A 16,318-nucleotide genomic window follows, 5' to 3' on the forward strand; every position below is an offset into this window, starting at 1 on the left:
ACACAGCAAAGCTCTAGGTGTAACCAGTGACAAGTTTGAAAACTACAATATTTCAGGACAGCTTATATATGAATATACAGTATATATATATATATATATATATATATATATATATATATGTGTGTGTGTGTGTGTGTGTGTGTGTGTACAGTATATACACACCATTATACCATACATGATATACAGTATGTTAATGCTAGGAAACTAAATCACTTTGACACAAAACCTGATAGAAACCCTCAGAGAGCTGTGAGTGCATCCATTACCCGCTGGTTTAACCACATTTGTAGGCGTCATTTCCAAATTGTATAAGTGGTGCGTAATCTAGATCACTGCATAGTTTATCTAACCAAGCTTCAATGCTCCAACTATAGTACAATTTCCAGATTATAAGGACCTTATAACTCAGGCATACTTATTGGCTCCTGGAGATATTGAAAAAGGGGTGGGAAGTAAAAACTCATATTTAGTATTTCAGACTGTTAAAGGCAGTCTGTCACTAGAACCCTTCTTCTCTATACAATAGCCTAGGTAGACTCTCCTAAGGTTTGCAAATGGTAGGATGGACGTTCAAGGTAGGACTGACCACTTACCCAAATAATATACGATCCAAGCAGGAGCGAGTAGAACAGCACCTTTATTAGGCATTGGTTACACTTCCGCAGATAGATTGTGCCCATGATGGAATTATCATTGTTGATAAAATGTTGACAGTAAACCCACTGGTGACCATGAATATTGTGTGACCTCAAAGTCTCCTTCATGGGGTATAAGTTTACTTAACAAGTGTAACTCCATCATGGCCCCAATTACACTACAAATGTGTAATAAAAGTCGCTGTGGACTGAGTAGCCTAGAAGGAGAAGAATATCTATACTCAGAACTTACGTATTTCCAGAGAAATCTCTGCTCAGATTCACTGTTAATGGTGACAAGATGAGAAAAATTACGTCTACAAAATTCTTGAGCTTTCTCCATCGGCATTTGTTCCTTGCTAACAAAGTATTGGCTGTCATTGTAGATCAGCCAATCATCACTTGTAAATTCATATTCTATGATATAAAGGGGATACAAATATATTATTATAATATACAAGTGGAAAGGATTGACAGTAGGGTTGAGCCATCGGAATTCCGAACACGATCTTTTTATGTGGGATGGAGATCGGTGATTTTTCCCACAATGCTTTGCTTAGCCTTCACACTGAGTATACGCTGTATACTCAGTGTGAAGGCTCCGCTGCAGTTCCATATGAATGAATGGAAGCAGCCGGCAAACAGCCTTAACCCCCTGCGCGCCGGCTGCCTCCATTCAATCGAATGGGAGGCTAAACTAAACATCTCTAGCAGCTACTTACCTCTAGAGATGGCTACTCCGGTGCCCTCCTTCTTCTTGCCTCGCTGCTCCGCCTCCCAGGTTAGTGTTTAAAGCGCTAGGTAGGCGGGGCTTGTGGCTTAGGAGAGTGTGGGCGGGTACAGGGCGGGGAGACGTGACGTCTCCCCTCCCAGTACCCGCCCACACTCTCCTAACCCGCCCACACTCTCCTAACCTGGCAGGGAGGGGGCAGGGAGCAGCGTGGAGGGGCAGCGAGGCAAAGAAGAAGGAAGGCACTGGGCACCGGACCAGCCATCTCTGGAGGTAAGTGGACACCAGGGGGGACTAAGTAGCCAGAGGATTAAAAAAAAATCCTCTGGCTACTTTAGTGATTCACTACACAGCGTGGATTCTAACAATTGTTAGATTCCATGCTGTATAGTGAACAGGATTGCTTTTAAAATCAGAGCTCCAATTAATAAAAAAAAATCCCATTGACTTGCATTGGGATCGGAATTGAGATCGAGATCGGTTTCGAATGAAAAATGATTTTAAAATCGATCCTGAAAAGTCAAGATCGGCTCAACCCTAATTGACAGACATATTTTCCAAATGTAAGAGTTAACTTAGTGGCATAGGAAAATGGATTGTGGTCTAGCACTAAGGTGTGTGTTCTACCATTTATCAGTGCATCTTATCTCTCTATGGGTAAAGGCAAGATGTTTGGAGAAATCACTTATTGCCAGATACCCCTTTTGGGTGGTAGTTGGTCTCTGTAACCCAGAACAGCTCACCAGAATCCAGAATATCAAACCAGCCATGCAGATAGATATGATGCATTTACCAGTTCAATATTTTGGCGGTCTGGTATGGGGTCATTATGATAAGTTGGTCTGTATTAGTTTAGGAGGTCTAGTCTGGGGTCTGTATTAGTTTAGGAGGTCTAGTCTGGTGTCTGTATTAGTTTAGGAGGTCTAGTCTGGGGTCTGTATTAGTTTAGGAGGTCTAGTCTGGGGTTTGTATTAGTTTAGGAGGTCTAGTCTGGGGTCTGTATTAGTTTAGGAGGTTTAGTCTGGGGTCTGTATGAGTTTAGGAGGTCTAGTCTGGGTCTGTATGAGTTTAGGAGGTCTAGTCTGGGGTCTGTATTAGTTTAGAGGTCTTGTCTGGGGTCTGTATAAGTTTAGGAGGTCTAGCCTGGGGTCTGCATTAGTTTAGAAGGTCTAGCCTGGGGTCTGTATTAGTTTAGAAGGTCTAGCCTGGGGTCTGTATTAGTTTAGGAGGTCTAGTCTGGGATCAGTATTAGTTTAGGAGGTCAACTCTGGGGTCTGTATTAGTTTAGGAGGTCTAGTCTGGGGTCTGTATTAGTTTAGGAGGTCTAGTCTGGGATCAGTATTAGTTTAGGAGGTCTAGTCTGGGGTCTGTATTAGTTTAGGAGGTCTAGCCTGGGGTCTGTATTAGTTTAGGAGGTCTAGTCTGGGGTCTGTATTAGTTTAGGAGGTTTAGTCTGGGGTCTGTATTAGTTTAGGAGGTCTAGTCTGGGTCTGTATTAGTTTAGGAGGTCTAGTCTGGGGTCTGTATTAGTTTAGGAGGTCTAGTCTGGGGTCTGTATTAGTTTAGGAGGTCTAGTCTGGGTTCTGTATTAGTTTAGGAGGTCAACTCTGGGGTCTGTATTAGTTTAGGAGGTCTAGTCTGGGGTCTGTATTAGTTTAGGAGGTCTAGTCTGGGGTCTGTATTAGTTTAGGAGGTCTAGTCTGGGTCTGTATTAGTTTAGAGGTATGCACTCTTGTGTTATATATTTCTGCACTGATTCACTGACCAGGTTATTCAACACTTTTAAACAATGAAAAATACATGACTTACCAATAAGTTTTGGCTCTTCCTTTAATTCTGCTCCTAGAAAGAATTTCAATAGAAAATTACATATATATAAGAACCCTTCTCCTCCCTCCCCGATGTCGTAAACAGCTGGGAAAAACGTACATTTGCATGTATGGAGGGATCTGTGAAAACAGACAAAAATAGAGCATGACCCATGTTTTGACAGGCCATGACATCAAAATATCAGTTATGTATTAATGTAGCCATGTGACGGTCATTAAAATAAACGTTACCCTATATTCACACAAACATTTTTTTAATGGCTGTCACGCGGCTGCATTAATATTCATTCATATGAATGGGGGCTATTCCCATGACCAACATTTTTCAAAGGACTGTCAATATACAGGTCATGTTGTATTTTTGTCTGTTTTCATGGATTCCTCCATACATTGGAATAGTTGAGGGATCCGTGAAAATGGGCACCTTTTGGGTACCAAATGGCTGTGAAAATGGACATTTTCCGTGACTATTTGCACCACTGGTCAAATTTTTTTGTTCCTTGTCACAAAAGTTTGATACTTTGACATGTCAAGTCAAAAACCTGTAATGCAACTTCATTCACTGATATTAGTGATGGAATCGTGGACAGCCCAGCAACATTTTTGCAGTGTTGCCATGGCCGTAAACCCACAACCCAACTCACTTTGCACTGCAGGTTTTGGCCACTGTATGTAGACTTGGTAAATCTCATCCATTATGTTGTAGATCATGGAGGGTTAGATGCTGGGAAGTTCTCAGTGATGAATCTCCCCGTGTCCCCGACCTTCCTGACACATTGTGTTAGAGTGCCATATTGATATAGGTGGACATTCTCTTTACTATTAACATGTCTGTACCTTTCTTTAGCTCACAAATCCATTCCAATGCAATATCACAGTGTAGATCATTCCATCTTAATGTATAGCCAAACATTGACCCACAATATTCCTCTCCCAAAATGTTGTCAGGTTCCGAGTAGCCCCAGTTCTCATAAGTCAACTAATTAAAAGAAAGACAAATATAATGAAATGGGCTAATAATAAATTACATTTCACAACATAAAAGGAGTTACCCAGTTTCCACTATTGATTCTATTTAGGATAGGCCATCAATAAATCTGTGGGGGGTCAAACACCCGGGACCCTGCAGATCAGCTGTACCGGGACAGTGCGGCTCCTGGTAATGTCTACATTCTGAGATCTGCGCTGCTCACTCACCATACGATTTGTAACAGCAGTTGTCCATACTGTGGCTCTGCTCCATAGACTTCAATGGGGCAACATTTCAGTGCCAAAACCCACTGTATTGACAGAGCTGATCTGTGAGGGTCCTGAGTGTCATACCCCCGCAGAGCTAATATCATATATCGAATGAGGGTACTTTGTACGTTAATATTCCATGATTTTTTTCATATTTTCCTTTCCCGCCTTCCAAAATTGATAACTTTTTGGTTTTTCTGTTGACATAACTAAGAGAGGGCTTATTTTTTGCCCCATATAGGTCTCACAATCTACATCTTTCCCTATCAGTATGTCTTTGTAGTATGGGAGGAAATCTATGCAAACACGAGGAGAACATACAAACTCCTTGCAGATGTTGTCCTTGGCAAGATTAAAACCAAGGACTCCAATGGTGCAGTGCTAACCAGTGAATCACCATGGTGCCCCTAGGGTATTCATAATGTTCTGATTAGATTTTATTAATTTTCATGGGGGTCCATGTGAAATAATACACAATTCTATCATACATTTTTGCAGTTTGTTTTTACGGTGTTCACTCTGCATTAAAAATGACGAGTCAGCTTCATCCGGTGGATCATTACGATTATGGCAATAATATATTTAAATTGGTTTTATTATGTTTTACGGCTTCTACAACTCAAAGGTGACATTTTGAAAATGAAGGATTGTCCTGGGGTCCCCGTATTTTGACCCTATAACTTTTTTACTGTTTTAGGCTAAAGCCACACGTTGTGGAAACGCAGCTTTTTTTGTTGCAGATTTTGTTTCAGTTTTTTGAGCCTAAGCCGGGTATGGAATGAGTAGAAGGTAGAAGTGTAAGAACTTCCTTTATAATTCCCATTCCTTTTGTAAACATTCTCGGCTTTGGCTCAAAAAAATCGCAACAAAATCTGCAACAAAAAATTCTTAGCCTTAGGGTTGAAGATATGTCAGGGCTCTTTATTTGCAGGACAAGTTGTACTTTTTCTTGGTACCAATGTTTGGTATGTATGACTTTTGGCCAGTTTGTAATTCTTTGGGTAAAGTGAAGTGCCCAAAATATGTTAATTTGCGCATTAATTTGCTGTTCACAATATCGGATAAGTAACACTATTTTTTGATAGTGGGGCCTCATAGCCACTTTGGGATACCAAACATGTTTATGTATCTATTTCATATTATGTGTTCTTTAAATGTAAAGGAGGTTTGTTTTTTTTTATATGTCCCTGAGATCTATCCTCAGTGCAATGTACTGCCATACATAGTAGTGCAGGACATTGTGCACAGGTTCTCTATAGGAACTGTGCATAGGGCTTCCGTGGCATCCCCTTGGATTCCGTGATCCCCTGGAAGCCATGGCCACTATTACGGCGGGTGTCGGGCTGCTCTGTTTCCAGACAGATACAGATATTTGAACTTTAAAATGTTAATGGTTTTGATAACACACAAGACATTACTTACAGGTGAGCCATCTGACCACATGAAGCCTTCATCCGGATTCCCCTTCACTAGACCAATCCACATTACTTTACGGTGGGCAGCGTTGGATCTTATGAAAAGATAAATGAAACGATGAACACACAGCGATGATATATCCTGTACGTGTTTCTAAATAAAAGCAGACGTTGCTTGGTCTGTACAGAAATTCCAGAATATTGTATATAATATTATATATAATTATTTATTTCAGTCTTATTTGGTATTTTTATCCTCTAATCACATATATAATACACTGCAATCTAATTACTTATATAATATATACTTACCTTATGTACTCGAGTATAAGCCAAATTTTTCAGCCCAGTTTTTGTGCTGAAAAAGCCCCCCTCGGCTTATACTCGAGTCAGCAAAAAAAAAAAATAAAAGTTTTTTTTTTTTTTTTGGGGGGGGGGGTCTATGACCAGCCACAATATCAATGTATAGAATCTCCCATATAATAGTGCAAAAAAAAAAAAAAAAAAAAAAGGTTTGAAAAAAATAAAAAAAAATAAAAGTTGTAAATCCCTCCTTTCCCTAGAATACATATAAAATTAGACAATGACTGTGAAACACAAACACATTATTAGTACACAAAACACCCCCTCCCCTTCCCCAGCAACTAATGCACCCAAAAACTCCAACCATTTTAATTTTTGATGTTTTCCAGTAGCTGCTGCATTTCCCCCCTCGGCTTATACTCGAGTCAATAAATTTTCCCCGTTTTTGTGGTAAAATTAGGGGCCTCGGCTTATACTCGGGTCGGCTTATACTCGAGTATATACGGGTATATATTATACTGACTCAATGGCCCAGATTCTCATGTTTGTTAAAATCATCCAATTTTACGTTTTACGTTGTCTAGTTTTTTACTTTTTTCTCATATTTTTAGCACATTTACTTTCAAGGCACACACTGCTTAAAATGTGGCCTCTGACAAAGTTAGGAACTTTCACTTGATCACAAGTAGATCCTATCGATTCCATGTGACTCAAATCCATTGGTATCGCAGGCATGAAAATCTCGAAAAGAATTTCTAATTTTTAAGCTGAGGCCCCACATTGCAGATTTTGCTGCGTTTTATTGAGCCAAAGAATTGATCATTTGTTTTAGGTTCCACGTTGTGGAAACACAGTTTTTTTTGTTTCAGATTGACTTGCCAAAGTCAAGAATGGCTCCAAAAGAAATGGAAAATATATAGGAACGTCTTATACTTCTCCCGTCTATTCAATCCACTCCCGACTTTGGCTTAAAAAACTGCAACAAAATCTACAACTAAAAAAAAGCTGCGTTTCTACAACGTGGGCCACAAGTCTTATTGTTGTCAACACATGAAACTATGTAATGAATAAAGATTTATAAGTTGTACGAATGTCTAGAAAATATAAACAATTGATAAATGTGCCACAAGGCAATTAAGACAGTTTTTGGCTCAAATTATGCCAGTATACATTAGACAGTATCGTGTCGTCAGTGAACACGTTCTTCAACTGACATTACGGCAATGTACGAGAGTATATAGCTCTTTATAACATGATATATACACATGCAGAAATTCCCGCACTTACACACTTTTTTTTTTTGGAATGTAGACTGAGCCCCATATAGGAATCACAATGTACATTTTTTTCCCTATCAGTATTTATTTGTAGAATGGGAGGAAATCCACACAAACACGGGGAGAACATACAAACTCCTTGTTGTTCCTGGCAGGATTTGAACCCAGGACTCCAGCACTGCAAGGCTACAGTGCTAACCACTGAGCCACCATGTTGCCCCACACTTACACACTTTGACCTACTATCAGTGAGGTTATTAATGGATGTCTGCTTCGTGTTATCACTTGGGCATGTATTTCACCAAGATTGCCACTGGCTTATCCCTTAGCAATTGACCACCATGGCAGACAAGTCCGTAGATGCGGCAGGCCATGGTAGCAGGCTTAGACCATGCAGGCTGCTCACAATAGAGCAAAAAAATTGTGGCCTGGCATTATCCTTATGAAAAAGGGCTCCTGGGAGATGTTCGGTTAAATGGCGGAATCAATGTAACACCGAACTGTTAATGTTCCTAAAATGTAGCCTGAAAGGGTCACTGTATTATGACATCCCATACCATAGTCACAGGAGTAGAACTGGTATGTTATTCCCTTGTGAAAGCCTCTTCATGGTGTTGTCCATGTGGTCTGCAAACCAACCTCCAGCTATCATTGTGTCCAAGACAAAAGCGGGCTCATCGCAGAGACTTCCATTCCAGCCTCCATTTCTGTCTTTTTGTGCACCACGATAGCTCGTGAGAGCAGCGACCTGAGTTGTGCAATCCTACTGAGTACAGTATAAAAGGGTACAACCAACAGCCCGTATGTAACAAACATATGGATACAATAGTAGCCATCGTTCTAGTTGGTGGGCATAATGGTATGTAAAGAAGATGTGGAGACCTGCGCCTCCTTCGATGGGTGGTAGGACTAATTGTAAGTGTTTGAGTCGGGAACAATTTTGGGGCCACAGAAAGGTAGAAAATAAACATCTCACTTTGTCAAAAAAGGATCTGGGGAGCCAGATGGGAAGCGTGCATAACAAATACAGTAGCTTAGGGAGGATGTATGTTTTTAGTAATTTTTTTCTGCCTAACTACAAAGATATGGGATCTGGAGGTGTCAACTGGTAAGTTAGTTGGGTCTCTTGGGTTAACCATCAAAAACTTTACTGTAAAATTTCAAATAGATGGCACTACACCCCGTAGGTTTTATCTATAATAACAATTGTAACAAGGTCATGTCTTACATTATCAGTGTTCTCAATGCCTGCTGCTCGCTGTCGCTGGTGATACTAGGTAAGTCACCTCCTATAGTTCTGCAAAATTCTCTTGCTTCAAGCCAGGTCATTTTAACATAATTCTCAGCCGAGTAAAACTGTTGGAAAAAAAACAAACTGAATTGATAGAAAATATTTTACTTCGGACTGGTTCACACAAAACAGATTTGCTGCAGGAATATATTCACCTTAGTAATCCCCTGGCTCTGCTGTGAGGACGTCTGCCTGGTTCCCTGCTGGTCCCCTTATCCTGGTCTCCAGCAGTTACATATCAGCACAAGTCATTCTTAGAGGCCGGTATACACAGACTGGCAGGGAACCTAGCAAGTACCATCATGGGGGTTCCAGGGAGTTGTAAGGGGAGTGCTGATGTGGATTTTGCAACAAATTTGCAGGTGATCCACAACAAAAGCCACAGCACTATCTACAGAGCTCTGTACCCCTGCTGCCCATGGTGTGTGGGCAAAGCGAAATACAAGAATGTTATCAGCACTGGCCACCACTAGAGAGAGTAACACTGCATCACAGATTAATATGGATTCCATGGAAATACCTGCTAACTTAAAGGAGCATAGGATTTGGACAACCAACCATATCTGCTATTGACTCCCATTGGTGATTGTGAAATCTACCTGACTTGGAAAGGATAGTTATACCTTTCTGTGCAGTTAAAATAAAAGTTATAGTATTCAAAAATATGCCCAAAGACCTTTTTTGACTTAGAATGTGACTCACAACCCAAATGGATAAAAAGACACCAGTGTGTAACACCAAGGGATCAATAAAGACAAGAGTTTTGGTACAGACTGAGGTCAGGGATGGCAGAGTTCATGTGTAGTCATAAACCAGGCAATAGGTCAGGGCAGGTTGCACAGGTTCAGAGATCAAAAACAGGCTGATGTCAGACATGGGTATACAGCAGAGTATAGGACAGAAGACAGAGATGTGATTGGGTTACAAGCTGAGGACACTCACTGTAATAGATCAGCATCTAAAATGACACTTTGGTACTACACTGAGAAGCTAGTAACCTGTCAGGTACCCACATGAGTGTCAGGCTGAGCTGTATAGGCTGGCACAGGCTGTGATTGGGTAGAGATAGAAAAGTTTGTACATACCGGGAGGAATGGGATGCCAGTGACCACAAGCCGCCATCATCATCTCACTTACCATGAAACATGAATGGTCTGATGAAGTCCAATTACTTGGACATGGTATTTCTGGCGTTGTTGGTGGGATGGGCGGCGGTGTCACTCCTTGAGCCCACTTCTTGCACACATACTTTGTTTTCTCATCACAGTTTATAACATCCCATAATCCAGCTTTGTTTCCAGTTGCCATAGCAACACAGCCCTGTCTTCTGCCTATGAAATGTAATTAAAGGCATTGTCCAGAGGAATCATTTTATGTTCAATAATGATCAGCACAGCATAAAAAATAAATAACAGTGATATCTCTCTGATTCCCCACTGGATTAATTTCAAAGTTGTTCAGGTCCCTGCTGAAGCCAACTGGCACCATAGCATGATAGAAGAGGAATCTGGAGGAAACTCATCTGTATGACAATGGAAGAGTATAAGGAAGGGGTTGTCCTAATCCAAAAATTTTTTAAAGGGGTTTTCCAGAAGGAATAAAAGGGTCACAGTGGGCTCAGAGGGGTCTAAAAAAATAATATTCACCTCAACTATCCCCTACTGACCCCATTCTAATGATTCCTCTAGTCTGTACTTCCTGGGACAGTCACGACACACCGATAATATCTACTCAGCCAATCACTGGCCACTGTAATAAAAAAACATTTTGTGTGTCAAGGACCAAGAAGTAGGAGACCTGGACAGTAAAATTTGGTTAACAACATCTTGGTTGGTAGAACAGCAGATGGAGGTGACATATGTTATATCTCCATGAGCACTGACCATGATAAGAGTGGACCATGGACTTACCTGGCATGTCTGCGTTCCAGTGCGTGTATAAAACGTCTTGCCCATTGGCCCATGTGAAAGTGTTCTTATCCTTGGTGTCTGAGAGCCCTGTCCAGAAATATTTATCTGGTCTAAACCCGATCAGACTTGTTATATAGGCCTGTTCAACCCTGCAAGAAGCCGATATTAGTAGTAGAAGCCTTGTAGTTTGTGGTGCAGAGATCAGGATATTCAGGATTTCTGCTTGCTGTCATTCCATAGGAGGTTTCATTGTTTACTCCAGTATGGACATGTGGTGGACACAAAGGTGCTGATAACAAGCCCCTACTAACCACATGACCATAACTCGCCTGTACTATGTATAAGTAATAATCACCTGTCTTCTACAGTCAGCAGGAAGGCTCCATTATTATTACATGTGCTGCTCGCTTCTGTAAATGTACCAGGAGATTCCCCTATTACATAGCAGTAGTCGCCGTGTCTCTTCCAGCCCTGGTGACAGAGAGATCAATAAGAAATCATTATTTACTTCTATTGACTCCCCAAATACTTAACCTCTTCCCACTGCAGGCATTTTTTTCAATTTTCGTTTTTGACTCCAGAGTGGCCGCCATCTTTAAACACCCATCATCCACTGTACTAGTTACATTTTCCAACCTCTCATATAATATAGTAGAAAATAATATGAACTATAATATACATATGTCATTACCTATATTTATATAAGTTATATTTTAGACTATTTGATAGAATATAATGTTTTATATTTTATAATATTTTTTTGCCATATAACATGTACATTATAATATATATAAAATATAGCTACATATGTCATTTTATTTAACTCCTCTGATATTGTTGAAACCCATTAATAGTGACCAGTAATCCTGTGTGATGTTATTGCCGGGTGAAGCTCCATCTGGTTATACATTTTAATGGATGGTTGTCCATGTAATAGATGACTGGGCCCAGTCTACCAAGGACAGACATGATCTCTTATGATCCCCCTATACTCTAATAGGACATATGGATAGGGGCAGTCCTGATATTATAACCCCACATATAATGTTCTTTACCTTATCACATCCAGGGTTGACATTGATATCTTGCTCTGGACCATTTGGCAATGAGTTTCTTTTACAAATATATGGAAACTTTTTCTCACATATCTGGTCTGACCATTGTCCGTCCTGTGTAAGAATGTATTACAAGGTGAGAACGTTCCCATCATCTTCATCTTCATGGTCTCCAGGTTCACAATGTCCTACCTTAGTGGATAAGGCCACACAATCCTCTTGTCTATTATTGAGGTGAGATGGTTCTCCTCTCTGCCATGTTGTATATGTCACCGGGGATCCATCACTCCACTCAAAATATAGCTGTGTCTTCAAGTCATTCAACCCAAGCCAAACATACTCTGCATCACCTAGAAGAAAATATCATATATGTGTAATATTTATATGTGGTCATGTGCCCCCCATGAAATGACCATACTAGTACAATTGGACCATAATGAAAGAAATTGTCTGGGATTAGAAAACAGCTTATTCCCCCCTCCCTTTAGAGAACACATGCATACTCAGCCAAGTTGAATATGTATGGAGGGTCGGGAGGAATAGCTGTCGGCCAAACATTGCCACCTTTATATACTCACCAAATGTAAGCTGTGAGGTAATAGCACTCGCTTCTTCAATATTATGCAAACTTGCAAGATCTCCCTCCTCCCTTCTGCAAGATAACATGGCCTCCTCCCAAGTCCTAGCGTCCCTATCCAAGTAATAGCAGTGTCCATTATAAGGAATCCATGATGAAGGGCAAAAGATGGGGTCACTGGTGCCTGTAACGGGACAGAAGAACTTCATGACCATCATATGTAAGTGACATGTTTATTGGAATTCTAGGGTTATTCTGGTCATTACGATTAATCACCTACCTGCACCGATCACGAGATTGGCAGTCCCCGGTGCCCCCATATAAATAAAGCAGCAGGTTGTACATGGCGGTTGAGGATCCATTTAATTCTATAGGATTCCCGAAGGTAACACTTGGCTTCTCTTCAGCAGTCCCACAGAGATAAGTGAAGCAGCAGTGTGTATGGGCCCCATTGTTACCAACTACACAGGATCCCCAGTATCATGATAGGTTGGGGTGTTAAACACCCACCAATTGGTCGAGTCCATCAGGACAGAAGATATTACAGAGTGATTTCCCTTTCTAGCTCATAGAGGAAAATTTGATCTGACCGTTTGCTACAGATGTGAACAAGTCTTTTATATTTGTCCAAGATTTACCCCTTTTAATAAGACTAAAAGACAAATCCTAACTATAAGGGAGCTTTCACACTACCGTCATACCTCCCAACCGTCCCGATTTCCGCGGGAGAGTCACGATTTGGGTGACATGTCCCGCGGTCCCGGTTGGAGGGAGGTATGTCCCGATTTCAACTCAGATCTGCGTCCAGAGGACGCAGATCTGAGTTGAACACATATGTGGTTGAAGGAAGGAGCTGACCTGTGTGAGCTCCTCGCTTCGCCGCTGCCGCCGGCTACTGGCTTGCAGACGCGATGTGATACATGTGATGTGTCATGTGACACATCGCGTCTGCAAGCCAGTAGCCGGCGGCAGCGGCGAAGCGAGTAGCTCACACAGGTCAGCTCCTCGCTTCAGCCGTATATGTGTCAGCAAGAGAGGCGCACAGAGAGCGGCGAGGGAGCGGAGGAGAAGGTAAGTGTAATGTGGAGGTGGAACATGAAACTGGGGGCAGATGAAGGAGAGGACGGCATGACACTGGGGGCAGAGATGTGGAGACATGAATCTGGGGGCAGAGATGGAGGGACATGAATCTGGGGGCAGAGATGGAGGGGACATGAATCTGGGGGCAGAGATGGAGGGGACATGAATCTGAGGGCAGAGATGGGGGGACATGAATCTGGGGGCAGAGATGGAGGGGACATGAATCTGAGGGCAGAGATGGGGGGACATGAATCTGAGGGCAGAGATGTGGGGACATGAATCTGGGGGCAGAGATGGGACATGAATCTGGGGGCAGAGATGGAGGGACATGAATCTGGGGGCAGAGATGGGGGACATGAAACTGGGGGCAGAGATGGAGGGGACATTAATCTGGGGGCAGAGATGGAGGGGACATGAAACTGGGGGCAGAGATGGAGGGGACATTAATCTGAGGGCAGAGATGGGGGGACATGAATCTGGGGGCAGAGATGGAGGGGACATGAATCTGGGGGCAGAGATGGAAGGGGGACATGAAACTGGTGGCAGATGAAGGGTGTATATGAAACTGGGGGAGAGATAGAGGGGGGACATATAATTTACAGGTGACTAGGAGGATTATACTGTGTGCGGGCACATGAAAAATTAATGAGTGGACGGAGCCAAGACAAAATTGGGCGGGGCTAAATTTGCCGCAGCACGCTACGTGCGCTGCACATTTTGTCCCTCTTTCGGTTCTTCAAAAGTTGGGAGGTATGCTACCGTAGGTGTCCGACAGCTAGTGTCTGATGCTAATGTCCGTGCAACAGTTTTGCTGTCCGCTTGAAAAATCGGACATCTTTGTGAACAGACAGTTAAGGACACCTACGGACAGTAAAAGAACGCACCCAATGTCCATTTAAATCAATGCAAAATTTAACGGACACAGCTAGTGTCCGATGCTAATGTCCGCACAAGATTTTGCGCAGACCATTAGCATCAGACACTATCTGTCGGACACCGACGGTAGTGTGAACACTTCCTACCTGTATTGTACGGTAAGATGCAAAGGTTTGAGTATATGTGAAAAATGCTGCAAAATAAGATTTTTTTCAGAAATATAAGGGTTAATAGCTTATTTTTGTCAATTATCAAAATGAAGTGAATGAAGAAAAAAGAAATGGAAATCCCATCAATATTTGGTGTGACCTTTGCCCTTTGGAGGAGGAGTCCTGGAAGTGATGGTATGACCCCCACAGATATAGCCCTGATCTCATCATCATCCAGTCTGTCTGGGATTACATGAAGAGACAGAGGGATTGGAGCAAGCCTACATCTATAGAAGATCTGGGCTTAGTTCTCCAAGATGGCGGCGGGAACAACCTCCCTGCCGAGTTCTACCAAAACCTGTCTGCTGTTGTCTGTAACTTGTCACTTGAGACTGTAGAGAGTCCGCTGGTTTTTGGTGATTCTACTGCCAGAAATCCCCGAGATCTTCTATCCCTTTATCACCACTTTCTATCTCCCCCATGACGTCCATTATTTGCTTCTTTATCACACATATCTCTGTTTCCTACCTGGAGAGGGGACATCTCGGGACTTCTTGTCGCCTTTCTCACAGATATAGCCCAGTTTTTGCTTGCACTCTTTGCTTTCCCACTTTGTGTTTTCTCCAGGATTTACCACTACACAGTTTACACCGGGGGCATCTGATGGATTTCCTAAAATAAGCGACAAATTTAGGTAAAGAGAAAAGTCTAAGCTGTCCTGCAGTTATTGTGGTCATTTCCTCATACCCACCATGTTATAAGAGGAGAGGAGCAGTCCAACATTTCTAAGATACATTATATGATGTGTATGTGACCTTTATTATTATTATTATTATTATTATTCAGTGACCAGGTGACGACTCCAGTCTCCAAGAATGGCCACCCCTCATTGACATGTCCATGTACCTGGTAATCTCTCTTTTTATAATTTAATCACATATTTTTATTTATTTATTTATTTATTTATTTATTTATTTATTTATTTATTTATTTTATTTGTATACATGAAAACTCTCTCTCTCTCTCTCTATACATATATATATATATATATATATATATATATATATATATATATATATACAGTATATATATATATATATATATATATATATATATATATATATATATATACACACACTGCTCAAAAAAATAAAGGAAACACTTAAGCAGCACAATGTAACTCCAAGCAACACTGACTGACAATCAATTTCACCTTTTGTTGTGCAAACGGAATAGACAATAGATGGAAATTATTGGCAATTATCGAGACACACTCAATAAAGGAGGGCTCTGCAGGTGGGGACCACAGGCCACATCTCAGTACCAGTGCTTTCTGGCTGATGTTTTGGTCACTTTTGAATGTTGGTTGTGCTTTCACACTGGTGGTAGCGTGAGACGGACTCTACAACCCACACAAGTGGCTCAGGTAGTGCAGCTCATCCAGGATGGCACATCAATGCGAGCTCTGGCAAGAAGGTTTGCTGTGTCTGTCAGCATAGTGTCCAGAGGATGGAGATGCTACCAGAAGACAGGCCAGTACACCAGGAGATGTGGAGGGGGTCGTAGGAGGGCAACAACCCAGTAGCAGGACCGCTACCTCCGCCTTTGTGTAAGGAGGAACTGGAGGAGCACTTCCAGAGCCCTGCAAAATGACCTCCAGCAGGCTACACATGTGCATGTGTCTGTACAAACAGTTAGAAACCGACTCCATGAGGATGGTATATAAGGGCCTGACATTCACAGATGGTGGTTGTGCTCACAGCCCAACACCGTGCAGGACGCTTGGCATTTGCCACAGAACACCAGGATTGGCAACTTCGCCACTGGCGCCCTGTGCTCTTCACAGATGAAAGCAGGTACTGAGCACATGTGACAGACATGACAGAATCTGGAGATGCCGTGGAGAGCGATCTGCTGTCTGCAACATCCTTAAGCATGACTGGTTTGGCAGT

At 41.9% G+C, this 16,318-nt stretch overlaps 1 protein-coding gene across 1 annotated transcript in view; it reads right to left on the reverse strand.

Moving 5' to 3' along the window:
- The window catches only part of LOC142200939 (macrophage mannose receptor 1-like), a 71,677-nt gene that overhangs the window by 35,626 nt on the left and 19,733 nt on the right, over positions 1–16,318 (reverse strand). The window contains exons 6-17 of the mRNA XM_075271686.1: positions 14,895–15,038; positions 12,263–12,445; positions 11,877–12,034; positions 11,685–11,798; positions 10,985–11,100; positions 10,630–10,778; positions 9,857–10,050; positions 8,657–8,784; positions 5,856–5,943; positions 4,032–4,173; positions 3,175–3,207; positions 889–1,052 (exon numbers count right to left, since the gene is read on the reverse strand). Coding sequence (XP_075127787.1) covers positions 889–1,052; positions 3,175–3,207; positions 4,032–4,173; positions 5,856–5,943; positions 8,657–8,784; positions 9,857–10,050; positions 10,630–10,778; positions 10,985–11,100; positions 11,685–11,798; positions 11,877–12,034; positions 12,263–12,445; positions 14,895–15,038 — 1,613 coding nt within the window. The remainder of the gene's footprint in view (positions 1–888; positions 1,053–3,174; positions 3,208–4,031; positions 4,174–5,855; positions 5,944–8,656; positions 8,785–9,856; positions 10,051–10,629; positions 10,779–10,984; positions 11,101–11,684; positions 11,799–11,876; positions 12,035–12,262; positions 12,446–14,894; positions 15,039–16,318) is intronic.

Source organism: Leptodactylus fuscus, chromosome 4 (genome assembly GCF_031893055.1).
Source record: "Leptodactylus fuscus isolate aLepFus1 chromosome 4, aLepFus1.hap2, whole genome shotgun sequence".
In the NCBI taxonomy this organism is placed as follows: Eukaryota; Metazoa; Chordata; class Amphibia; order Anura; family Leptodactylidae; genus Leptodactylus; species Leptodactylus fuscus.